This window comes from Mesoplodon mirus (genome assembly GCF_964341445.2).
Source record: "Mesoplodon mirus genome assembly, chromosome: 9".
NCBI lineage: Eukaryota > Metazoa > Chordata > Mammalia > Artiodactyla > Ziphiidae > Mesoplodon > Mesoplodon mirus.
In genome coordinates this window covers 29,234,074-29,259,344 of record NC_138985.1, presented here as the reverse complement: position 1 = coordinate 29,259,344, position 25,271 = coordinate 29,234,074, and the positions used below count along the sequence as shown (strand labels likewise).

Below are 25,271 nucleotides of genomic sequence, written 5' to 3'. Positions count from 1 at the left end.
ACGGGAGGTCTCTGGCTCGCTCAGCCCTCTGGCCTTGGTCACTTTGGGAAGTGGGTGAAGGGGACACCCCGGGAGGCTCATCTGAGAGGGAGGAGCGAAAGGTGAGAGGGACAAGTGAGGTGGATCATTAACCAGCTGGGAGCCCTGGGAGGTGCAGGGCTCAGCCCCATTGGTCCCCAACTCAATCGGGTGACACTGTCCCGGGTGGGGAAGCTGCCTCGTAGGCCGTCCCCAGTTTTAGTATACGTACGGCCGCAGTGAGCTCTGTGTATTGCCAGGAGCCAGCCTTTGGCTGTCCCCAAGTTCTGGCCTCACTTACCCTCTGACCCCTTCCCAGTGCCAGGATGGTGGAGGTCGGCCTGAAGGGCTGGCTGCTCTGGGCCCTTCTGAAGTTGGTGAGTCCCAGGCCCTGTGTCCACCCCAGGCAGGGGGCCGCTTGGCAACAGTGAGAGAGGGCCTGGGGAGGGGGCAGTTTCTAAACAGATGAGGGATCCCAGGCTCCCCAGAGGAGGGGTGCAGGTCGAGGGTCCTGAGCTGCTCAAGTCTTCAGGTCGCGGGGTTAGATGGACACAAGCGTTGAGCAGGGGGTAGCTGGACTGGCTGTGACTGAGTGCCTCCCACTCCTGGTCCGCTGTGGGTGTCCTGGCCTAAGACAGTTGGTGGAAGGTTAGGGAAGGAGCCAGTCCCGGGGTGCTGATGGCATGGGTTCAAGGGGGGAATCACCTGATGAGGATTTAGCATCTAGGTTTGGGAGGAGGTCTTGCCTCTCAAGTTTCTTGCTCATTTGCACATCTGGGAAGGTGGGTGAAGGCTTTCAGCGCCCAGCAGGTAAGGGCAGGGGAAGCTCTGCTCAGAATCTCCAAGAGGGGCCCTGGCTGCAGCTTGGGCACGGTGGCAGCTGCCAGCAATGGCAATGGTGCCCCAGGTGCACAGGACCTGCATCCACACGGCCCCTTGGAGCAGCCCTCCACCTGTCCAGGGGTCATTGTTTCTCAGCAGGACCACACAGTGGCTTCCAGGGGTCTCCTGGGTGACCCCGTTCTCCCTACTCTCCCCTTACCCTCCGGAGTGACCTTGCTAAAGACAGATGTGCCAGGTCACCTCTCTCTTCAGTGACCCTGTCGCTCAGGGTGGAGGCCTGGCTGTTCCCATCTGCTCACCACCCTCAGACACCACTGGGAGCCCCATGTGCTGCTTTGGCACCCCACCTTCTCCGGCGCTCCCCTGGGATCCCTAGCATCCTGGACCTGCCTGGCGTCCACCCCTCACCCGCCCTGCTCTGCTTCCTTCTCCACGCCTGTCCTGGCTGCCCGCTGCCCCATCAGCTACCTAGAGGTGCTGGCCAGCGCTGGGGCTCGGGGTGATGCTGCCCTGTTCCACAGGTCCAGAGCGAGCTGTACACGCCCATACACAAGCCCGGATACTGCGCCTTCTACGACGAGTGCGGGAAGAACCCGGAGCTGTCTGGAAGCCTGGCGTCACTGACCAACGTGTCCTGCCTGGACAACACGCCTGCCCGCCACGTCACGGGGGACCACCTGGCCCTCCTGCAGAGCATCTGTCCCCGCCTCTACACCGGCCGCAACACCACCTACGCCTGCTGCTCCCCCAAACAGCTGGTGGCCCTGGACCTGAGCCTGGGGGTCACCAAGGCCCTCCTCACCCGTTGCCCTGCCTGCTCTGACAACTTCGTGAGCCTGCATTGTCACAACACCTGCAGCTCCAACCAGAGCCTCTTCATCAACGTGACCCGAGTGGCCGGGCAGCGGGGCAGCCAGCCCCGGGCGGTGGTGGCCTATGAGGCCTACTACCAGCGCAGCTTCGCCGAGCGGACCTACAACTCCTGCAGCCGGGTGCGCATCCCTGCGGCTGCCACGCTGGCGGTGGGCACCATGTGCGGTGTCTACGGCTCTGCCCTCTGCAATGCCCAGCGCTGGCTCGATTTCCAGGGGGACACGGGGAACGGCCTGGCACCCCTGGACATCACCTTTCACCTGTGGGAGCCTAGCCAGGCCGAGGGGGGCGTGATGCAACTTCTGAATGGTGAGGTCGTGCCCTGCAACCAGTCCCAGGGCAACGGCACGTCGGCCTGCTCCTGTCAGGACTGCGCTGCTTCCTGCCCCGTCATCGCCCGGCCCCAGGCCCTGGACCCCACCTTCTACCTGGGCCGGATGGTAGGGAGCCAGGCCCTCATCCTCATCCTCTGCTCTCTCTTCGCCTTGCTCACCGCTTTCCTCCTGTGGTCCCGCCTGGCCAAGCGGTGCCAGCGCAAGACGCCCGGCCCCAAGGCGAGCATCAGCCTCGCCCACCGGCTCAGCCTCTCCACCCACACCGCCCTCAGCCAGTGCTTCCAGTGCTGGGGCACGTGGGTGGCCTCGTGGCCAGTGACGGTCCTGGTGGTGTCCACTGCTGTGGTGGTGCTTATGGCAGGGGGCCTGGCTTTTATAGAACTGACCACAGACCCCGTGGAGCTGTGGTCAGCCCCCAGCAGCCGAGCCCGAAGTGAGAAGGCATTCCACGACAAGCATTTTGGCCTCTTCTTCCGAACCAACCAGGTGTTCTTGACAGCACCTAGCCGGCCCCGCTACAGGTATGACTCCCTGCTGCTGGGGCCCAAGAACTTCAGTGGGATCCTGTCCTCTGACCTGCTGCTGGAGGTGCTGGACCTGCAGGAGAGGCTGCGGCGCCTGCAGGTGTGGTCGCCAGAGGAGCAGCGAAACGTCTCCCTGCGGGACACCTGCTACGCCCCCCTCAACCCGCACAACGCCAGTCTCTCCGACTGCTGCGTCAACAGCCTCCTGCAGTATTTCCAGAACAACCGCACACGCTTGCTGCTCACGGCCAACCAGACGCTGTCGGGGCAGACCTCCCAGGTGGACTGGAAGGACCACTTTCTCTACTGCGCCAAGTGAGTCCTCGCGAGCGTGGCTTCTGGGGTCGGCGTGGGCCCCCTGGCGCCCAGGCCAGGTACACAGCCCAAACTGAGGGGCCCCGTGTGGCTCTGGGTCTCGGTCGCAGGGGTGGTGACGTGCCATTTCTCTCCGTGCTCCCTCTCGGGCCCGCACGCCCTAAGTGGGGTGCGTGTTCACTGTAGCTGCTTTGCACCTGACCATCAGAACCTCCACGCAGTCTTTCTGCAGCGCTCCTGACATAGGGCTCATCCTTGCATGTTCTTGGTCTAAGGGTCGCAGAGGAATCTGAGGGCCCTGCTCATGGGTGTGCTTTGTTATTTTCCTTTTTGCTTTTGTGCTGGGCCTGGATGCAGGCCAGCAGGGTCGCAGAGGAATCTGAGGGCCCTGCTCATGGGTGTGCTTTGTTATTTTCCTTTTTGCTTTTGTGCTGGGCCTGGATGCAGGCCAGCAGGGCCATGGGTAGCCCGTGAGGTGCCCTGGGCCAGGGCAGGGGCCGGGGCTGGTTTTAGGTCCTGCTCGCCTGGGCCGGGTACCCTTGTGCAGGCTGCAGCTACACCCCCTCACGCTGTTTGGGGTTTTGTCCCCGGCTGTGTCCACTTTGCCGTGGTGCAAACAGGAGGCCAGTGAAGGCGTTGGGCCTTGGGACCAAGAGCGAAGGTCTCAGAGCAACCAAGCCTGGAGGGGAGCAGGTAGGTGGGCAGGCAGCCGCTGAGGCTCTCTGGGGTTGGAATGGGCAGTGGCCCTCAAAAGCCTGGTCTCAGGGTCCCTTCACACTCTGACAAAAGACCGAGGACTCCAGAGAGCTTGCGTTTGGATAGAGGTTATATCTACTGACATTTACCACGTGAGAAAGTAAAACTGAGAAATGACAAAATATTTCTTAATTCTTTAAAAAATAACAATAATAGGCCCATTACATGCTGCCACAAATAACATATTTTTATGAAAAATAATGGTATTTTCTGTACCAAAAATGTCAGGAGTGATAAGAGTAGCATTGTTTTGCATCTTTGCAAATCTCTTTAGGGTCTTGCTTAGCAGAAGATGCTGGATCCCGGCATCTGGTTCTGCATTTGGCCTGTTGGTTGAAGCTCAGCGAGAATGCTTGGCCACACACTCGTGTAGCCAGAGGAGGGAGGAGTGTTGTAATAGCCTTTCCAGAGAATTGTGGATTTTCTCTGATGCGTCACCAAAGCTCAGCAAGTGATCTTTATTTTCTTTTTTGCGTTGGGTCTTAGTTGCGGCATGTGGGCTTCTCTCTAGTTGAGGCACGTGGGCTTAGTTGTCCCTTGGCACGTGGGATCTTAGTTCTCTGACCAGGGATCGAACCCGCGTCCCCTGCATTGGAAGGAGGATTCTTAACCACTGGACCACCAGGGAAGTCCCCAAGTGATCTTTTCTTAAATGTTAGCTGCAATATGGAAACTAGAGCCATGTCAGTGAACTGTCTGTACTCCACAGACTCGAGATCGAATAAGGGTAAAAATGGCAAACAGCATCTTAGTGTTATTATGGAAATAGTTTTGACCTTGCAGACCCCTGAAAGGGTCTCCAGGGCTCCCGAGGCCCTCAGGCCACCCCGAGAACCTCTGGATTGGACGGGGGAGCCAGGGCTCCCACCCTTCAGGTGAGCCAATTTGGGCTGCTTCCCAGAGTCTGTGCTTCAGCCCCAGGGCTGGCGCTCAGAACAGGCAGGTCAGGGAGGAAGCTCTGACCCCAGGTTTCCAGTCCTCGAGTTGGCTTTACTTTGATTTTGGATGCTCACAACAATTCTTGGGTGGCCCGATTATCCCCATTTCAGAGACATGGAAACTGAGGCTCAGAGGGGTATGGTGAGCTGCTCAAGGTCACACAGCAACCAGCACTCCCAGCCAGCTGGTGACTGACGGACGCACTGGCTCACAATGAGCGCTTCGTCCACGCACGTGTGATGTGTTCACAGAAAGGGCTCAGCGGAGGGCATGGAGACCTGCCCAAGGTTGCAGGGCTGGCACGCTGTCCAAGGAAAGAAGGAGTTCCCACCTCTGGGCCTGGAGGGTTCTGGGCTGGCGGGAGGAGGAGGCTGAGGGCAGCGTGAGGCCTGCGTGGCTCTGTTGGTGGTTAGGACCCTGGGGGGCTTGTGTGCCAGACTCCGGCCCCCACCCCAGGGGAGCGTGTGTGATGCTCACCCACCCGCCGCATCTGGGAGGACATGATGGCGGAGCCGGGAGGGTGAGGCTGGGATGAGGGGAGAGAGTTGAGGCCCCGCTCAGGGAGCTCCAGTTCACTCTGGATTGGGCTCAGAAATGTTCTGACCACAGGGTCAGGCGATGGTGCTGGGGGTCCGGGGTGGGGCACCTGGGCCACAGAGATGGGAGTGGGATCAGGAAAGGTGCGTTCCTCTCCCTCCAGCGCCCCCCTCACCTACAAAGATGGCACAGCCCTGGCCCTGAGCTGCATGGCTGACTACGGGGCACCCATCTTCCCTTTCCTCGCCATGGGGGGCTACAAAGGTAAGCTGGGTGGCCCCTGGGAGGACAATGAGGGGACATACGGGGCAGGAGTCAAGGGCAGAAGGATGGGAGTGGCAAAGGGCTTCCTCTGCCACCCCCTTCATCTTCTCCCAGCCCTGCTCAGATTCTCTGGTTCTGTGCCTGGGCCCATAGGCTTTGCCTTTGGCTGAGAGAGGGAAGTGGGGTGTAGTCATTCGACAGTGACTTGAATGAGGGGGGGAGGGGGAGGGGAAACGGGTGAGGCGGGGGTCAGGGAGGAAAGCAGAGGTGCGGTTGGAGGGTAGCTGAGCATTTCTCCTTCCAGGGAAGGACTATTCTGAGGCCGAGGCCCTGGTCATGACCTTCTCCCTCAACAATTACCCTCCTGGGGACCCCCGGCTGGCCCAGGCTAAGCTCTGGGAGGGGGCCTTCTTGGAGGAGATGCGAGCCTTCCAGCGTCGGACGGCTGGTGTGTTCCAGGTCACATTCATGGCAGAGGTAGGCGCTGCAGGATCCCCTGGCTTTGGGGAGGACAGTTCAAGTGGCTCTGGGTGGGGTCTTGTGTCCCCATCGTGTCCTCGCCCCTCCTGAGTGACCTTTAGCTAGCGTCTGCCTGCCCAGGAGGATGGGGTGATGCGACAGCTATTCTCGCAGCCTTGCCGGGGCTCACATTGGCTCACGCACACGGTGCCCGCTGGCCGAGCCCTTGGGTCAGTGGGGCTGCTTCGGGTGTGCGTCCACAGCGCTCCCTGGAGGATGAGATCAACAGCACAACAGCCGAGGACCTGCCCATCTTCGCTGTCAGCTACCTTGTCATCTTCCTGTACATCTCCCTGGCCCTGGGCAGCTACTCCAGCTGGCGCCGAGTCCTGGTGAGAAGTGAGGGGAGCAGCGAGGGTGGGGATGGCCCATCAGGGTGCTTAGAACCTTTCCAACCTGCTTTCCAGAGCACTTCAAAACAGCAGAGTGGCTCCCCCAAAGGGTGATGCTTCTTGAAGTGTTCTGTTTCTAAAGGCCATGCGAGTTTTCATTCTGCTCCCTGACAGTACCCCACCCCCAACCTGTGCAAATGCAAAGCTAATAGTTACATTGTCTTACAACGCACGCTTGAGGTAGAAGTGGCAGGCTCACAGGGCCTGCCCTCGGGAGGACGGCTCTGCAGAGCGGCCAAAACACAGAAGCATGGAGCAAGCCTGCCCTCTGCCCTCCTCTAACTCAGGTTGGGGGCACATCTGGCAGCCCTGCAGCCAGGAGGCTGAGCCTGATCCCATTGCAGGTGGACTCCAAGGCCACGCTGGGCCTGGGCGGGGTGGCTGTGGTGCTGGGAGCAGTCCTGGCTTCCATGGGCTTCTTCTCCTACCTGGGCGTCCCCTCCTCACTGGTGATCCTGCAAGTGGTGCCCTTCCTGGTGCTTGCCGTGGGGGCCGACAACATCTTCATCTTCGTTCTCGAGTACCAGGTAAGGGGGCAGGAGTTCTGCATACCCCCAGCTGCCCCTACATGCCCAGGTGCAGCCCTGTATGGGTTTGCTGGGCTTCCTATGGCCTCTTCCTAAGCACTGATGTCCATGTGTACAATTCCTGTAGAAAACAGTGCTTTGCGTTTATTTATCTTTCACATAAATGTATTCATACCATTTGTGTCACCTGAACTTGCTCTCTGTCAGCCCCACATACTCTCTGGTAAGCGTGTCACATAGCACGTATGTTATTGAGCCCAAGCTCATACTGCTCGCTGCAAGACAAGCCAATAAATCGAGAGACGAGGTGTTGAGGCAAGGAATAGTGACTTTATTAGGAAAGCCAGCAGACTGAGAAGGTGGTGGACTAGTGTCCCAAAGAACCATCTTACCCGAGTTAGAATTCAGGCTTCTTTTATACTAAAATGGGAGGGGGTGTGGCTTGTTGTTACAAACTTTTTGGTGCTAGGAATCCTTTGTTCTTGCAGCTGTCCATGTAGGTCTGGCCACAATGTTCCTATAAACCTCCAACAAGACAAATGTTAGACTCTGCTCTGCAACTTTTTTCTCTCTATGTGAATGGAAAAGTGTTATACCTTTAAAGGTCGAAGCCTTGAGAATGGGCCATCATGTATATTTCAGGCCATAGGCAACATTCTTCAACAAAAGATCCAGAGCCAGCATGACTAAGCACAGGCAACAGAGCACAAAGGTTAGAGATCCAATATGGGGTCAGGTTTGTTCTTCCTGTGCCACATACAGCCACCTCTGTCTTTGTGCCACTAGGTCGCATTCCATGGAAGGACAAGTCAGGGTCCATTTAGCCTCTCCTGTTAGGGAACATTTAGGGTTCCACGATGGGTCAGAGCAAGGATGCCATGGGCATCCCCAGACATGCCAAGCATTTCTCTGGGCCAGACCCCGAGACGTGAAAGATGTGGCCGAGCACAGTGTTGGCAGGGTCTGCTCGCACTGGGGAGGGTGGAGCCATTTCCTCAGGCCTGGCTGGGTCTCCAGGCGACGGCCGTGCCTGGGGGAGCGGGTGGCATGTGCCAGCTCCCTGCTGGCCTGTGAGGGACAGAGCCCTTGGCCGGATCTTGACCGTGTCCCTGCGGTCCCCACACAGAGACTGCCACGGAGGCCTGAGGAGGGACGGGAGGCCCACATCGGCCGAGCCCTGGGCAGAGTGGCCCCCAGCATGCTGCTCTGCAGCCTCTCCGAGGCCATCTGCTTCTTCCTAGGTGAGCCGGGGCAGCCCCTCCCCACCAGGTACTGGGAGTTCTTGGAGGCTGGCAGCCTCCTTTCCCTTTGTACCGTCTGAGCGGGTGCCGGGCCCTGAGATTCACCCCTGGTCCGCTCCTCCACCAGGAGCTCTGACCCCCATGCCAGCTGTGCGGACCTTTGCCCTGACCTCCGGCTTTGCGGTGCTTCTCGACTTCCTGCTGCAGATGTCAGCCTTCGTGGCCCTGCTCTCCCTTGACAGCAGGAGGCAGGAGGTAGGGGAGGTGGAGAGAGCAAGGGACCCCCATCTTGGCTCGGGCTGGGGTGGCTTTACTTTGTAGAGGTAAAGGCTCAGAGCGTGGCGCTGAGCGCAGCAACAGAGTGCTGGAATGTTTGGGCCACGTAGTCCCCAGTGTCCCAAAGCAACCTCGTTTTGATAATTTGGGGGAATATGATCAACCTCCTAAAGTACACGAGGTCATGACATAAAATATAAATGAGAGACTGACAGGGAGGGAGTTCCTGTTTCCGTGATGGTGCAAAATTCAAAGGTGTTTTATCAAGGTAGAAATTAGAGATAAAGGCAACGCACAGTGGCATGTCCCCACTGGGCGGTGCTGGCACGGACCACCTGTGGAAGGTGGCTCTCCCACCCCATGGGAGGGAGGTGGTCCCCGGGGTCTGTTTTGGGGCCACCTTGAGCGCCTGCCTCCTTCCAGGCCTCCCGGCTGGACGTCTGCTGCTGCAAGAGAGCCCGGGACCTGCCCCCGCCTAGCCAGGACGAGGGGCCACTGCTCCGATGCTTCCGCAAGTTCTACGTCCCGTTCCTGCTGCACCGCTTCACCCGTGTGGTCGTGGTGAGTGGGGACGGAGGGGAAGCTGGGGGGCCTTGCACCCCGGGGACAGGGGTCCTGGCAGTGCCCGGGGCGGCGGGCTCTGCTCAACCTGGACCCTCGCCTCGCCCGTCATCTTTGGAAGGGTGTCGAGCTTGCCCAGGTCCAGGAGCTGAAGCAAGAGGGAGGCTGAGATTCAAGTCTGCCCAACTCCAGGATGTTCCCCATGAGACCCCGCCCAGACCCAGCCTGGGGAACTGCTGGGCAGGAGGCCTTCACACGGTGCTTCCCTCCCCAGCTGCTGCTCTTCCTGGCCATGTTTGGAGCAAGTCTGTATTTCATGTGCTACATCAAAGTGGGGCTGGACCAGGAGCTGGCCCTGCCCAAGGTGAGCGGGCCCTGGGGCCACCGGTGGGCGCCCTCCCTCCCTTGCCCTCGGCCCCCAGGGACGTGGGGAGGCTCAGCAGCACACAGCTGGTGGGGCAGCACGCAGCAGGGCCGTGGTAGGAGTGCAGGACCGCTCATCACGTGGAGCTGGGAAGAGAAGCCACGTCATGTGTGGAAAGTGCAGGAGCTCAGCGCCAGCCCCAGGCCACGAGAGGGAGATGACCAGGCACCCGAGGGGCTGGACGTGGGAGCCAATCGAGATGATTGTCGGGGCAGGATTGCTGAGCACCTGCCTTCTGCTGGGCACTCCACATCCTCAGGCCTGGGCTCCGCAGCAGCCCATGTCACCGTACCATCCTCTGAAAGACAGTGAGGGTCGGGAGCTCTGTGGAAGGAAAGACCTCTGTGGCTTGAGGGTCCTGGGCAGAGGAGAGATCGAGGGGCATCTGAGCATGAGTGGGATTTGCAGAGGAAGGCAGCAAGGGTGACAGCACGGACCCATGGGAGGCTGGGGCGCATCCAGGTGCGTTTCCTGGGTGTGGGAGTGATGGGGTGTGGGGAGGAGTGGCGGTAGCGCCCGAGAGCAGGAGGCAGGCTCGGGCGTGGGGAAGGGTGCTGACTGCCAGGCTGGGGCCAGCAAGCACACATCAGAGAGGCTCGTCTGGATGTGCAACCAGAGGTGGTGTGGGCTGGTGGCTGGGGGAAAGCAGGTCTGCGTGCCCACGCTCCGGGGGAGAGAGAGCATCATGAGGGCTCGGACATCCAGGGCCACCCTGGGCAGGGTGATGGGAGTCCGGGTGCTGGCAGGAGCCCTGGGATGGGTAGTCTGGGAAGCCATCTGCCGGTGGTGCTGGCCTTGGAAGCAAGATGAGGTGGGAGGAGAGCCAACAGCCAGGATGGCACCTTCGAGCCACCATAGGGAGGAAGAGGAGGCAGCAAAGCCAGCAAGGGTCCAGAATGACCCTGCCACCCATGGTGGCCCTGGGGGCTGCTCACAGGGCTGAAGAGAAGAGGGTCCCCAGTGCCCCCAGGACGGGCATCAGGGGCCTGGTGGGCCGAGCCAACGAGCGAGAAGGAAGGTGGTGATGGGCTGCAAGACCCAGCTGAGGTTTTGTTTATGCCCTTTGTTTATTTTTCTTCGGGGGAGATTTGTTTGTTTCTTATGATATTATAAAACTTATTTCTTTCCATTTTTTTTCTGGTAAAATATACGTAACATGAAATTTGCCTTTTTTTTTTTGCGGTACGTGTGCCTCACTGTTGTGGCCTCTCCCATTGTGGAGCACAGGCTCCGGACGCGCAGGCTCAGCGGCCATGGCTCAGGGCCCAGCCGCTCCGCGGCATGTGGGATCTTCCCGGACCGGGGCACGAACCCGTGTCCCCTGCATCGGCAGGCGGACTCTCAACCACTGCACCACCAGGGAAGCCCCATTTTAACCATTTTTAAGTGGCGTTAAGTACGTTCTCATCGTTGTGCCACACTCACCACCATCCGTCTCCATGGCTCTTTCATCCTGCAAAACTGAGCCTCTGTCCCTATTAAACACGGACTCCCCATCCCCTCCCCCCAGCCCCTGGCACCCACCATCCTACCCTCCGTCTCTGAAGTTGACTAATCTAGGTACCTCATGTAAGTGGAATCATACGTTATTTGTCCTTTTGTGATGGGCTTAGTTCACTTAGCATAATGTCCTCAAGGTTCAGCTATGCTGTAACACGTGTTAGAAGTTTCTTCCTTTTTCAGGCTGAAGAATATTCCTACGTATACGAATGCATATACATCACAGTTTCCTTAACCATTTTTCTGTTGATGGATATGGGTTGCTTCCGTGTTTTAGCTATTGTGAAATAATGCTGCTATGAACATGGGTTTACAAGTATCTCTTTGAGACCCTGCTGTCAATTATTTTGGGTATATACCCAGAAGTGGAATTGCTAAATCATATGGCAATTCTAGTTTTTAATTTTCTGAGGAAGCTCCATACTGTTTTCCACAGCAGCAGCTGTACCATTTTACATTCCTACCAACAACGCACAGGGTTCCAATTTCTCCACATCCTCACCGACACTTGTTTTCTGGGGTTTTTTGGTTTGTTTGTTTCTTTTTTGATAATAGCCATCCTAATGGGTGTGAGGTGGTATCTCATTGTGGTTTTGATTTGCATTTCCCTAACAATTAGTGATGTTAAGCATGTACTTACTGGCCATTTGTATAGCTCCTTTGGAGAAATGTCTATTTTTGAATTGGGTTGGATTTTGTTGTTGAGTTTTACGAGTTCTCTAGATATCCTGGATAATTAATCCCTTATCAGATATGTGATTTGTGAATATTTCCTTCATTTCTGTTGGTTGCTTTTTTACTCTATTGGTAGTGTACTTTGATGCACCAAAGGTTTTAATTTTCATAAAGTCTAATTTGTCTATTTTTCTGTCCGTTAACTGTGCCTTTAGTGTCATATTCAAGAATAAATCTTTGCCAGGAGTTCCCTAATGGTCTAGTGGTTAGGACTCTGGGCTTTTGCTGCCAGGGCCCGGGTTCAGTCCCTGGTTGGGGAACTGAGATCCCACAAGCCTTGTGGTGTGGCCAAAAAGAAGAAGAAGAACAACAACAAAAAACAATAAATCATTGCCAAATCCAATGTACTGAAGTTTTCCCCCTATGTTTTATTCTAAGAGTTTTGTAGTTTTAACTCATAAATTTAGATCCACTTTGGGTTGATTTTTATATGTATTTATGTATATTTTTGAAGGTCCAACTTCATTCTTTTGCATGTAGATATCCAGTTTCCCCAGCACCATTTGTTGGTGGGAATGGTCTTGGCTCCCCTGTCAAGAATCATTTGACCATATATGTGAGGGTTTAATTCTAGGCTTTCTGTTCTATTCCATTGGTCTATGTGTTTGTCTTTGTGCCAGTACCACACTGTTTTGATTATTGTATCTTTGTGGTAAATTTTGAAATCAGGAAATACGAGTCATTCAACTTTGTTCTTCTTTGCCAAGATTATTTAATTATTTGGGGTCCCTTGAGATTCCAGTATGAATTTTAGGATGGATTTTTGTATTTATGCAAAAAATCATTGGGATTTTGATAGGGATTTCATTGAATCTATAGATTGCTTTGGGTACTATTGACATCTTAACAATATTAAATCTTCCAGCTCATGAATATTGGATGTCTTTCAATTTCTGTCTTCTTTAATTTCTTTCAGCAATGTTTTGTAGTTTTCAGTGTATAAGTCTTTCACCTCCTCGGTGAAGTTAATTCCTAAGTATTTTATGGTGCTATAGTAAATGGAATTGTTTTCTTAATTTCCTTTTTGGATTACTCATTGCTCATGTATAGAAATACAGCTGATCTTTGTGTGTTAATTTTGAACCTACAACTTTGCTGAATTTATTAGTTCTAGCGGTTTTTTTTGGTGGATCTTTAGAGTTTTATATATGTATATAAGATCATGTATTTTATGAACAGAGATAATTTTACTTGCTTTCCAGTTTAGATGCCTTTAATTTCTTTTCCTTGCCTAACTGCTCTGACTACAACTTCCAGTATTATGTTGAATAGAAGTGGTGAAAGCAGGCATCCTTATCTTGTTCTCAATCTTAGAGGAAATTCTTTCAGTCTTTCACCACTGAGTATGATATTAGCTGTGGGATTTTCATATCTATGGCTTTTATCATGTTGAGGAACTTTGCTGTATTTCTGCTTTTCTGAGTTTTTTTTTTTTCATAAAAGGATGTGGAATTCTTTTTTTTTTTTTTTTGGCCACGCTGCACAGCTTGCAGGATCTTAGTTCCCCAACCAGGGGTCGAACCTGGGCCACAGCAGTGAAAGCGCTGAGTCCTAACCACTGGACTGCCAGGGAATTCCTAGGACGTGGGATTTTGTCAAAAGTTTTTTCTGCATCAGTTGAGATGATCATGTGATTTTCTCTTCATTCTATTAATGTGGTGTATTACATTGACTGATTTTCATGTGTTGAACCACTCTTGGATTCTGAGATAAATCCCATTTGGTCACAGTGTATAACCCTTTTAAAATATTGTTGAACTCAATTTGCTAGTATTTTGTTGAGGATTTTTTTCATCAATATTCATAAGGGATATTTGTCTGTAGTCTTTCTTTTCATGTAGTGTCTTTGTCTGGCTTTGGTATTAGGGCAATTCTGGCCTTATAGAATGAGCTAAAAGTGTTTCCTCCTCTTCAATTATTTGGAAGAGTTTGAGGAGTATTGGTGTTAATTCTTCTTAAAATGTTTGATAGAATTCACCAGTGAAGTCATCAGGTACAGGGCTTTTCTATGTTGAGTTGATTTTTGAAAATGGATTCAATCTCCTTACTAGTTATGGGTCTATTCAGATTTTCTATTTCTTCTTTTAATAGTGTTGGTAGGCTCTGTGTTTCTCGGAATTTGTCCATTTCATCTAGGTTATCCAATTTGTTTGCATACAATTGGTCATAGTACTTACTTAAAATTCCTTTTATTTCTGTAGAATCAGTAGTTGTGTCCCCACTTTCAATTCAGATTTAGTAATTTGAGTCTTTTCTTTTTTTCTTAGTCAACATAAGTAAATCTTTGTTGATTTTGTTAAACTTTTTGAAGAACCAATTCTTGGTTTCATTGATTTTCTATATTGTTTTCCTATTCTTTATTTTATTTATCTCTGCTCCAATCTTTATTATTTCTTTTGTCTTGGCAGCTTTGTGTTTAGTTAGTTTTTTTTTTTTTTTCTGGTTCTGTAAGTTGTATAGTTAGGATGATGACTTGAGATCTTTCTTCTTTTTTATTGCGAACATTTATAGCTGTAAATTTCCTCCTTAGCACTGCTTTCACTGCATCCCATAAATGTTGGCATGTTATGTTTTCATTTTCATTCATCTGTAAATTTCTAATTTCCTTTCTGATTTGTTCTTTGACCCACTGGTTGTTTAAGAGTGTGATGTATAATTTCTACAAGTTTGTGAATTTTTCAGTTTTCCTTCTGTTATTGATTTCTAACTTCATGTAGTCGTGGTCTGAGAATATACATAATATGATAACTATCTTTTTAAATGTTGAGACCTAATATGTGGCCAAACACATGGTTTATCCTGGAGAATGTTCCATGTGTATTTGAGAGGAATATGTATTTTGTTGTTGGGCAGAGCTTCTGTATATGTCTGTTAGATTTAGTTGGTTTATTGTGTTGTTCGAGTCCTCTATTTCCTTAATTATCTTTTGTCTGTGTGTCCTACCATTATTGACACTGGAGTATTGAACTCTCCTACTATTATTGTAGAACTTTCTATTTCTCCCTTCATTTCTATCAAGTTTTGCTTCATAGATTTTGACGGTCATTCATTAGGTGTGTAACTGTTTATACACACTTACTCTTGCTTTGTTGAATCTTTTATTAATATATAATGTTCTTCTTTGTCTTTTGTAACCTTTTTATTTAAAGTCTATTTCACCTGGTAGTAGGATAGCCACCTCTCTTTTGCCTACTGTTTGCATGGAATATCTTTTTTCTATACTTTCACTTTCAACCTGTGGGCAACTTTAGATATCAAGTGAGTCTCTTATAGACATCATATTTTTCTTATCCATTCTATTAACCTCTGACTTCTTTTTGGAGAGAGTGGTCTATTTACATGTAAAGTAATTACTGATAAGGAAAGACTTACTTATGTCGTTGAGCTATTTGTTTTCTATATACCTTATAGCTCTTTTGTCTCTCATTTCCTGCATTACTATCTTCTTTTTGTTTAGTTGATAGTGAAATGCTTAAATTCTTTCCCATTTCCTTTTGTGTATATTCCATGGCTATTTTCTTTGTGGTTACCAGGGAGATTACATTAAATATCCTAAAATTTGTTGAATTTATCCTAGTTTAACATGAATTACATAGAAAAAATCTGTTCCTATACAGTTCCTTTCCATTTCCTTTCAGTCATTGCTATCACAAAATTCCATCTTTATGTACTGTGTATCCAAAAACTCAGACTAGTAATTTTTTATGTATTAGTCTCTTAAGTTATGTAGAAATAAAAAATGGAGTTACAAACCAAAGTTACAATCAAACTAGCTTTTATAATTTTCGATGTATTTACCTTTACCAGTGATCTTCATTTCTTTATATGGCTTTGAGTTATACCCTAGCATCCTTTCATTTCAACTTGAAGGACTCCTTTTAGCGCTTCTTGCAGCACAGGTCTTGTGGCAACAAACTCCTTCTGCACTTGTTTATCTGGTAATGCCTTAATTTTCCCCTCATTTCTGAAGCACAGTTTTGCCAGAAGTAGGATTCTTGGTTGACAGTTTTTTCTCCTTAAGTACTTTGAGTATACAAACCCACCACCTTCTGGCTTTCAAGTTTTCTAATAAGAACTGTGCATATAATCTTATTTGGGATCCTTTGTATATGATAAGCTTCTTCTCTTTTGTTGCTTTCAAAATTCACTTTTTGTCTTTATCTTTCTTTTTTTTTTTTTTTTTTTTTTTTTTTTTTTTTTTCTTTTTGCGGTATGCGGGCCTCTCACTGTTGTGGCCTCTCCCGCCGCGGAGCACAGGCTCCGGACGCGCAGGCCCAGCGGCCATGGCTCACGGGCCCAGCCGCTCCGCGGCATATGGGATCCTCCCAGACCGGGGCACGAACCCGCGTCCCCTGCATCGGCAGGCGGACTCTCAACCACTGCGCCACCAGGGAGGCCCTTGTCTTTATCTTTCAACAGTTGAATTGTAATGTGCCTTGGTGTGGGTCTCTTTGAGTTTATCCTACTTGGAGTTTGTTAAGCTGCTTGGATGTTTATATTCATATCTTTCATCAGATTTATGAAATTTTGGCTGTTATTTCTTCAAATAATCTTTCTTCCTCTTTCTTTCTCTCTCTTCTCTTTCCGGGATTCCCATGATGCGTATGTTGGTCTACTTGATGATGTCCCACAGGTTCATTTTTTTAATTCTTTTTTCTTTCTCTTCTTCACTTGATAATTTCAATTGTCCTATCTTCATGTTTGGTAATTCTTCTTCTGACTGCTCAAATATGCTTTTGAATCCCTATAGTGAATTGTTTATTTAATTATTGTACTTTTCAGCCCCAGAATTTCTTTTTGGTTCTCTTTTATGTTTTCTCTTTATTGATCATTCCATTTTGGTCATACATTGTTTTCTTGACTTTGTCCATATGTTATTTTAGCTCTTTGAGCATCTCTAAGATAGTTGTTTTAAAGTCTCTGTCTAATAAATCCATTGTCTGGTCTTTCTTAGGGATGGTGTCTGTTGATTAATTTTTGTTCCCAGGTATGGGCCATATCTTTCTGAGTCTTTGTATGTTTTATGATTTTCATTGTTGTTGTTGTTGAAAAATGGTCATTTGAGAGTTCACAGTAACTCTAGATATCAGATTCTCTTCCTTCCCCAGGGTTTGCTTATTTATTTATTTATTTTTATAAATTTATTTATTTGTTTTTATTTTTGGCTGTGTTGGGTCTTTGTTGCTGTGCATGGGCTTTCTCTAGTTGCAGTGAGCGGGGGCTACTCTTCATTGCGGTGCGCGGGCTTCTCATTGTCATGGCTTCTCTTGTTGCAGAACACGGGCTCTAGGCGCATGGGCTTTAGTAGTTGTGGCACGTGGGCTCAGTAGTTGTGGTTCGCGGGCTCTAGAGTGCAGGCTCAGTAGTTGTGGCACAAGGGCTTAGTTGCTCCGCGGTATGTGGGATCCTCCTGGGCCAGGGGTCGAACCCATATCCCCTGCATTGGCAGGCGGATTCTCCACCACTGCGCCATCAGGGAAGCCCTACTTATTTATTTTTAAAAACTTAATTGTTACTGATGTCTCTGTCCTGGAGATCAGCCTGAGATGTAAATTTAAAGTCTTTACAGATCTTTTCTGAGCCTTCACCTTTCCCTGGGCATGTGCAGTGACTGTTTAAATTCCCCTGTATTTGTGGTTGATTTTGAGTGTCATGTTCCTTAAAGGTCTGGCTCTCAAAAGGAGAAAAAGGGAGATATGAAGGGGAAAAACAATAAATCAAGCACTTGCTCTTTAAATATCTTGGAAGTAACTTCAGCTTGAGGTGAAGGTTTTAATGGTGCCTGACTCTGTGTCTGCTCTATGGATATCAGAAGCAGCAATGAGTGATCAGAACACATATCCTTGATATTTAAGAGATGGGCCTTATAGCCTACCCTGGATCCTGCAAGCTGTGTGCAAACTGTTCGTGGAATGCATGCATGGCTGCCTGCTTCAGGCTGGGAGGATAAAGGATGAGTAGCCAGTACCATGCTAAGAACCATCCAAGCCTTTTTCTGGAAGCTTAAAGCCCTCAGTCGACCCCAGAATTCCAAAATAGTTACATCAGACAGATTCTGCCAGTGCAGTTGGAGTCTTGGTGGGGAGGTGGAATTCTGGTTCTTCCTATTCCAACATCATCCCTGATGTCACTTTGAGGTTTTACGTTATAGGAGAAGGGAACAGGCCATGCAGATGCCTGGCACATGGCCTTGAGGGTGTGCACAAGGGTGTTTACATGTGCGTGTCCATGCAGTCTGTGGTCACAGGCCAGCTTGTTAGACTGTGGCCGTACCAAACTGGGGATGATAAGAAGGGGTAAAATTATGTGTATATGTTTGTGTGTGTGTCAGAGAGTGTGTTCATACAGACTGGCATATGATGCTCTGTGCATGTACCTCCATGAGTGTGTTCTGTGCAGGTACCTGTAATTATATACCTGGATGTGTGTACCTTGGAGTGTGTACCTCTATGGGCACACCTCTGACCATGTACATCTGTAATGGAACCGTACGTGTGACTCTGTGAGCACGTATCTCTGTACCCCTGTGAGCATGCACCTCTGTGTGTGTACCTCTTGAGCATTTGCTGGAGCGAGGCTCCTGGGGTGTGTCTGGCCCTGGCCTCACTGACTGTCCTCTGTTCCAGGACTCGTACCTGCTTGACTATTTCCTCTTTCTGAACCGCTACTTTGAGGTGGGGGTCCCAGTCTACTTTGTAACCACTGGGGGCTACAACTTCTCCAGTAAGGCAGGTTTGAACGCCATCTGCTCCAGCGCAGGCTGCAACAACTTCTCCTTAACCCAGAAGATCCAGTACGCCGCCGAGTTCCCTGATGAGTGAGTGCCCCAGCCCACCCGTCTGTCCCCCTACCCTGCTCTGCTGCCCACCTGCTGCCATGTGCCTGGGGAGGCCCAGAGTGAAGGCTGGACCATAGGAAGGACCCGCCACAGCCTGCCTGTGTGGTCCTGTCCCCTGAGCTCCTCTCCCCGACCCTCAGGTCTTACCTGGCCATCCCTGCCTCCTCCTGGGTGGACGACTTCATTGACTGGCTGTCTTCATCTTCCTGCTGCCGCCTTTATGTCTCTGGCCCCAATAAAGATGAGTTCTGCCCCTCGACTGTCAGTGAGTATGGGGCCTCTGGGGGCTCAGGGCCCACTACATCTTGGGGAAACTGAGGCTAGAAAAAGGAGAGGACTGGTGGAGGATCTCTCAGCCCCTCCCACTCTTCGGCAGGGTCAGTCGGGGCGGGAGGGTCCCGTCTTGGAGCACAGGTGTGGGGGACTGCACCCGTATGTGTGGACGCCCAGCTGGCCCACCAGGCAGTCACCCCCTCACGCCCCTGCTGAGTTGTGTCCACACCCACCGGGCAGGCTGCTGCTCACATGCCGAGGGAGTTGAGTGAGAACAGCACGTGGCGCTACCCTGGAGCAGCTGTGCTTGTAGGCGGAGTGGGGAGGCCCCGTGGTGGCTGCTTCTCTGCCCCAAACTTCTCTGCCTCACTTGCTCATAGGTACCAGCCGTTTCCATAACTGAGAGGGGAACTCCTCCCATAGTTAGAGACAAATGCAAATCTCTCCAGAAGTACCCATGCCTGTTGCGGCAGTGGCAGTGCATGGGGATCATGATGGGAAAGGACCACAAGGCGGGCAGAGGGGGTGCTGCCTGGCCTTGGGGGTGCCGCCACCTGGAGCCCCTGCTGTCTTTGCAGACTCCTTGGCCTGCTTGAAGACCTGCATGAGACCCACAGCAGGGTCTGTCCGGCCATCAGTGGAGCAGTTCCACAAGTATCTTCCCTGGTTCCTGAACGATGAGCCCAACATCAAATGTCCCAAAGGGTAGGCAGGGTGGCGGGTCCACCAGGGAGGACAGCTGTGTGCGCGCCCAAGGCGGGGGCACAGAGGGGCAGGAGGCAGTGTGGGTTCTCTGGGAATGGCCATAGGCCAGGAACAAGGAGGGGGCCCGATCCTTGGCTAACCTGCTCTGGTCTTCTCCCTGAAGCGGCCTGGCAGCGTACAGCACCTCTGTGAATTTGGGCCCAGATGGCAAGATCTTAGGTAAGCACAGCCTCAACTGGAGGGAAGACCAGAGCCAGCTGCTCCAGGGGCCCCACGAGTCCCAGGGAACCTTCTCTCCTTCCTCCTTTATGGGGGACTTCTAACTGCCCTGGCCCTATCTTCAGAGGTCACGTTACCCAGCTCCACATCCTCAGACTTTACCCCATTTCTGCCCTGCTTCCTTCTCCCCACCCCCAAATCCAAGGTCAGTGTGACGTTCATGGACTTTTCAGTGGCTGATGCCACACTTGGGAGCCACCCACATCCTTTTCTCTCAGGCACAAGTCACACCCAGATGTGGGCAGTGGGCAGCTGGTTAAATGAATGACTATTGTACTTACCCAGTGGGTGCCCTGATGCACAGCTCTGTTAAGTCAGCTGTTTCCATTTTTCTGTCTCCCTTTATGGTCCTTTCCTATAGGAATATGTACATTGGAAAAGTAATTAAATGAATTTTAAGAATCCAATGCATGTTTTGAAACCATACAGAGCAGCATTTGGGTTCATCTGGGAGATCTCTTCTTCTTTTTTTTTTTCTTAATTTAATTTAATTTTTGGCTGCGTTGGGTCTTCGTTGCTGCACACAGGCTTTCTCTAGTTGTGGTGAGAGGGGGCTACTCTTCCTTGCGGTGCTTGGGCTTCTCATTGCAGTGGCTTCTTTTGTTGTGGAGCACAGGCTCTAGGCACGCGGGCTTCAGTAGCTGTGGTGCATGGACTCAGTAGTTGTGGCTCACAGGCTCTAGAGTGCAGGCTCAGTAGTTGTGGCGCACGGGCTTAGCTGCTCTGTGGCATGTGGGATCTTCCTGGACCAGGGCTCTAACCTGTGTCCTCTGCATTGGCAGACGGATTCTTAACTACTGTGCCACCAGGAAGTCCTGGGAGATCTCTGTAAGCTCTATCCATCAGAGGCAGGGCTGGGACTTGAGTCTTGCACAGCAGTAGGACCAGCTGCAGAGTTTGCAGGACTGGGGCCAAACCAGCATGCAGGGCCCTTTGCTCAGAATGTATTAAGAATTCCCAAACGGTGGTGGCAGAGTCCTGAACCCAGCCGGGCGCTATCCCTTGGGGGTTCTGAGGGCTCCTGGCACAGGCTCTGACCTTTGCAGCCTCGCGGTTCATGGCCTACCACAAGCCACTGAAGAACTCTCAGGATTACACGGAGGCTCTGCGGGCAGCTCGGGCGCTGGCAGCCAACATCACCGCCGACCTGCGGAAGGTGCCGGGCACCGACCCAAACTTCGAGGTCTTCCCTTACACGTGAGTCCCTGGGCACTGGGATGCAGGGAGGTGGGCCCGAGTGAGGGTGCTGGGCTGGTGAGGGCGGCTGCTGGGTGGGGATGGGCTCCAGCAGGGAGGCTCGGGCTGCACCTGGGCCCGGGCCCCCCGAGACCCTCCCCTAGCTGCATGCTCATCCTGAAGTGGGCGTGGGATGCCATGGAGCGGTGACTGTGCTCTGCGACCCGCAGGATCACCAACGTGTTCTATGAGCAGTACCTGACCGTGATCCCTGAGGGGCTCTTCATGCTCACCATCTGCCTGCTGCCCACCTTCGTTGTCTGCTGCTTCCTGCTGGGCATGGACATCTGCTCCGGCCTCCTCAACCTGTTCTCCATCATCATGATCCTGGTGGACACTGTGGGCTTCATGACCCTGTGGGATATCAGCTACAATGCTGTGTCCCTCATCAACCTGGTCACGGTAGCCTGCTGGCTGAAGGGGCGGGGCTCCAGGGCAGGAGGGGTGCTGGCCTCATAGGATGACCCCAGCCCTTTCTAGAGTCTAGGTGCTGCCCGCTGGTCTGGGTGGGGACCCCTGCCCCCGCCCTTTTGTGGCTGAAGCCCCCTCTCTCCCCACAGGCGGTGGGCATCTCTGTGGAGTTCGTGTCCCACATCACCCGCTCCTTTGCCATCAGCACCGAGCCCACGCGGCTTGAGAGGGCCAAGGAGGCCACCATCTTCATGGGCAGTGCGGTGAGTGGATGGGCTGCCTCACGTAGTCCTCGGCCGGCTGCCCCGTGCCCAGCCTGACGCCCACCTGTGACCCCCAGGTGTTCGCAGGAGTGGCCATGACCAACCTGCCTGGCATCCTCGTCCTGGGCCTGGCCAAGGCGCAGCTCATCCAGACCTTCTTCTTCCGTCTCAACCTCCTCATCACTGCGCTGGGCCTGCTGCATGGCCTGGTCTTCCTGCCGGTCATCCTCAGCTACCTGGGTGAGTGCCCAGGCTCCTCTGACACTGCCAGGCCCCTCCCTCATGACTCCAGGCCACAGGCAAAATGCCACGAACACACACAGCCCTGCTTACCCGGGACAGTCACTGCCCAAATTGCGAGCACACAATTCCTCCTGGTTTGGAAAAACTGCGGTTTTTCACTTAACATGTGAAAACATCTTTTTTGTGTGTCAGATGTGTGTTTCCAACACTTTCAGTGGCCGTAGGGTTCTGTGCTGAGTGCTGTTGAACTTTTGATCATGACCTTCAGCAAGAAATATATTTTCACACTGAGAGGTGATGTGTATAGGCACGGACACGGACAGGCAGAGTAGAACAAGCATTTGACAAAATAACACTGCCGGAGAAGCCTCGGATATTTTCTGTTCTAGTCTATCATTGATTTTTTTAAAAATGCTGGTGTTATCTGCGAAACTGATTTCATGACTCATTCATGGGTGACTACTTGCAGTCGAAAAACATATCCTCTCCTATGGATCAGCCACAATCCATTTAACCAGTTAACCTTTGACCTCATCCTCCAATATTTCCTGGAGAAAGTCCAATATGTGAATGTTGATTATTCATGCCAATGGTTAACGCCCCCCAGCAAGTTTTACCATTTAAACTCCTACCAGCAACACGTGCATTTCCGTTTCCTCATTGTTGAGCACAGTCATTTACACACCCCGTCCCCACAAAGAGATTTTTTTTTTTGGTTGCACTGGGCGGCTTGCGGGACCTTTGTTCCCGACCAGAGATTGAAGCCGTGCTCTTGGCAGTGAAAACACGGAGTCCTGACCGCTGGACCGCCAGGGAATTCCACCGCCCCACCCCCGCAGAGATTTAAACTGGGCCCGCAGGACGAAGCGTCCCCCCTCTTACGGTGGGCAAGCTGAGAGCAGTTCAATGCTGCACCATTCCCTGACACCCGGAATAATAATAATGGTAATTTTAGAGAAAACATTTACAGAAGGGTGTGTTTGTGCTCTAATATATGTGCACTAATCGTCTTATCACCTCTGGAGGTAGGTGATGTTTTCATCCCCATTTCACCGATGAGGAAACTGAGACTCCCACCCCAGTCACAGAGCTGGTCACACGCAGTGTATCTGGAGGCCACACAGCTCCAGCACCCCTACCCAAGGCACCAGCATCTTGTAGAAACTTCCTGGCCCCCTTTGGAAGAAGAGAGTGTATTGGGGATGGTGGGTGGCGAGGAGGACAGCCCCAGGGGCCACCCAGTTGGGGAGCTACAGGTCCCACAGGTCGGGGCACCCCTTGGAGATTCCGAGTGGCCGGGAGTGAGGAAGGAGCTCGCAGGTCCTGCCCCCTCAGGGGATCTTGACAGAGAGGCGAGTGGCAGGCGCAGAGGCCCCTGGGCCCCTCCCTGACCTGAGTCTGACAACAGAGTGAGGAACGGCTTCTCTCGGCAAGGAGCGCTTGCACAGGGTGTCCAGGAAGAGAGGAGGGGGGGGCAGTCACAGGCCATGGGCGTCTGGGGGCTTCCCCTGCAAGATCCCCAGATGGCAGGGGTCTGCACTGGAAGGCAGGTGGGCCAGGGGCTGGGCGCGGATGGCGGCTGAAACGGCTACTGGCATTTAGGCGTAGGGTGGGACGAGGGCTGCGGCGAGGGGCAGTGGTGGAGGTGGAGGGCTTCGGGCTTAGCTCTTACTCTCGGGAACTTCCTTTTTAGGCCACGGCAAACGCCTGCGCCCCGCATCCAGCATGCCGCTTCCCTGACCGTGGTCCTCTGTACCTATCTCTCTGCAGGGCCTGATGTCAACCGAGCTCTGGTGGAGCTGCAGAAGCAGGAGGGGGAGGTGACTGCGGCCAAGGCGGCCTCCTGCTCAAAGTGCCCTGCCCCGACGAGCACGGCCAACAGTGTCTATGTCAACTATGGCTTTGAACATCCTGCCAAGAGAGAGGGTGGCCTGGGTAGCTCTCGGTCTCACAATAAGCAGAAGCTCTGATGGAGCCAGAGCCCCTGTCCAAGCTCACCGGCCCTGACCTGAGGGGCCATGAGGGCTCCTCTGTGGGGGTCCCTTGACCCATCCTCCCCCTCAGGGCCTGGGAGAGGCTGTCCCCACAGGAGTGCCCACAACAGGTCACCCTTTGGCCATGAGGTCTCACCCACAGGGACACACGATCATAATGGAGGTGGCACGCGATGGTGTGGGTGTGATCCGGTCCTGATCCACCTCTTGAATTTGACATGTGTCCTCCTCATGCAAGTTTTAAAACTTTAGTTCTGTGTATGTAAACATATAATATTATTGCACATTTAAAAGTTTTTCTTAATTGATATTATACTTGACCTATCCTTTTGCAATGAGGTTTTTTTTTGCACGCAACATACATTTTTTTGATTTATTCACGTTGATACGTGGAGATCTAGTCCAATCATTTGAACTGCGACACAGCATTCCATTGTGTGAACGAACACGGTGTTTTTATCCATTCTCCAGCTAGTGGGCAATCCCATTGTCCCCAATTATTTTTCTGCTATAAGTCCACAGTTGCTTTTGTGGAATTCAGAGCTCCCAAAGCTCTGAAAACCTACTGTGTTTGTCTCTTTTTCTCCTGTAAGTTTGGGACAAACTCATTTGGTGGCAAAAACCAATCAGACAAGATGTATCTATTTATGCTCTATAAATAGGATACTTACACTGTTCAACCAACTTGTTGTGAATAGTCGTATATTTCAGCACATTAATGAGTTTGATTTCGTGTTGCTGCCCCAGATCCTCCTGGGGTCTAGTATCTAATGTACTGTAAGCATCAAATTACCTTTCTAAAAAATGTTCTAAATTCTGAAATTCAGCTCACCTAAAGGATTTCAGGTATGGAACCATGGACCTGTGTGACGAGCACGTGCTTACACGTCTCCTGTCTATGTGTGGGGAGCTACCATCGCTGTAGCGCTGAACGGCATACAGGCAAACGCCTCCCGGAGAGGTTGCCCTGTTCACACCAGCAGTGGATGAGGCTGCCTCTCTCCCTGCACCAATACCAACAAAACGCTCCACTTACTTTTGGGAGGCAGCGGGGTAGGATTATGGATGATTATCCCTTTTTTAAAAACACCTTTTTAAAAGAAGACTTTTAAATTTTAGAATAGTTTTACAGAAAAATTACAAAGATAGTACAGAGAGTTTCTGTATGCCCCCCACCCAGTTTACCCTGCTAACACATTAGTATGATACACTTGTCAGTGTACAATTAATGCACCAGTACTGATAATTACTACTAACTAAAGTCCATACTTTGTTTAGATTTCCATAGCTTTTACCTAGTGTCCATTTTCTGTGCCAGGATCCCATCCAGGACACCACATAATACTCAGATGTTATGTCTACTTAGGCTCCTCTGGGCTGTGACAGTTTGTCAGACTCTCTTTTTCTTTGTTTTTGATGACCTGGACAGTTGAAGACCAGTCAGGCTTTT

The 25,271-nt window shown here is 51.7% G+C and overlaps 1 protein-coding gene across 1 annotated transcript; it reads left to right on the top strand.

The window, feature by feature from the left end:
• Positions 1–135: 135 nt before the first annotated feature.
• NPC1L1 (NPC1 like intracellular cholesterol transporter 1) lies at positions 136–25,271 on the top strand. The gene is made up of 19 exons (XM_082632148.1): positions 136–395; positions 1,383–2,908; positions 5,304–5,404; positions 5,709–5,881; positions 6,127–6,255; positions 6,660–6,842; positions 7,969–8,083; positions 8,211–8,338; positions 8,783–8,920; positions 9,195–9,284; positions 18,206–18,396; positions 18,558–18,682; positions 19,269–19,395; positions 19,559–19,614; positions 20,721–20,871; positions 21,081–21,312; positions 21,471–21,584; positions 21,662–21,824; positions 23,598–25,271. The coding sequence occupies exons 1-19, from the start codon at positions 345–347 to the stop codon at positions 23,795–23,797; spliced, it is 3,993 nt and encodes a 1,330-aa protein (XP_082488274.1). The 5' UTR covers positions 136–344; the 3' UTR covers positions 23,798–25,271.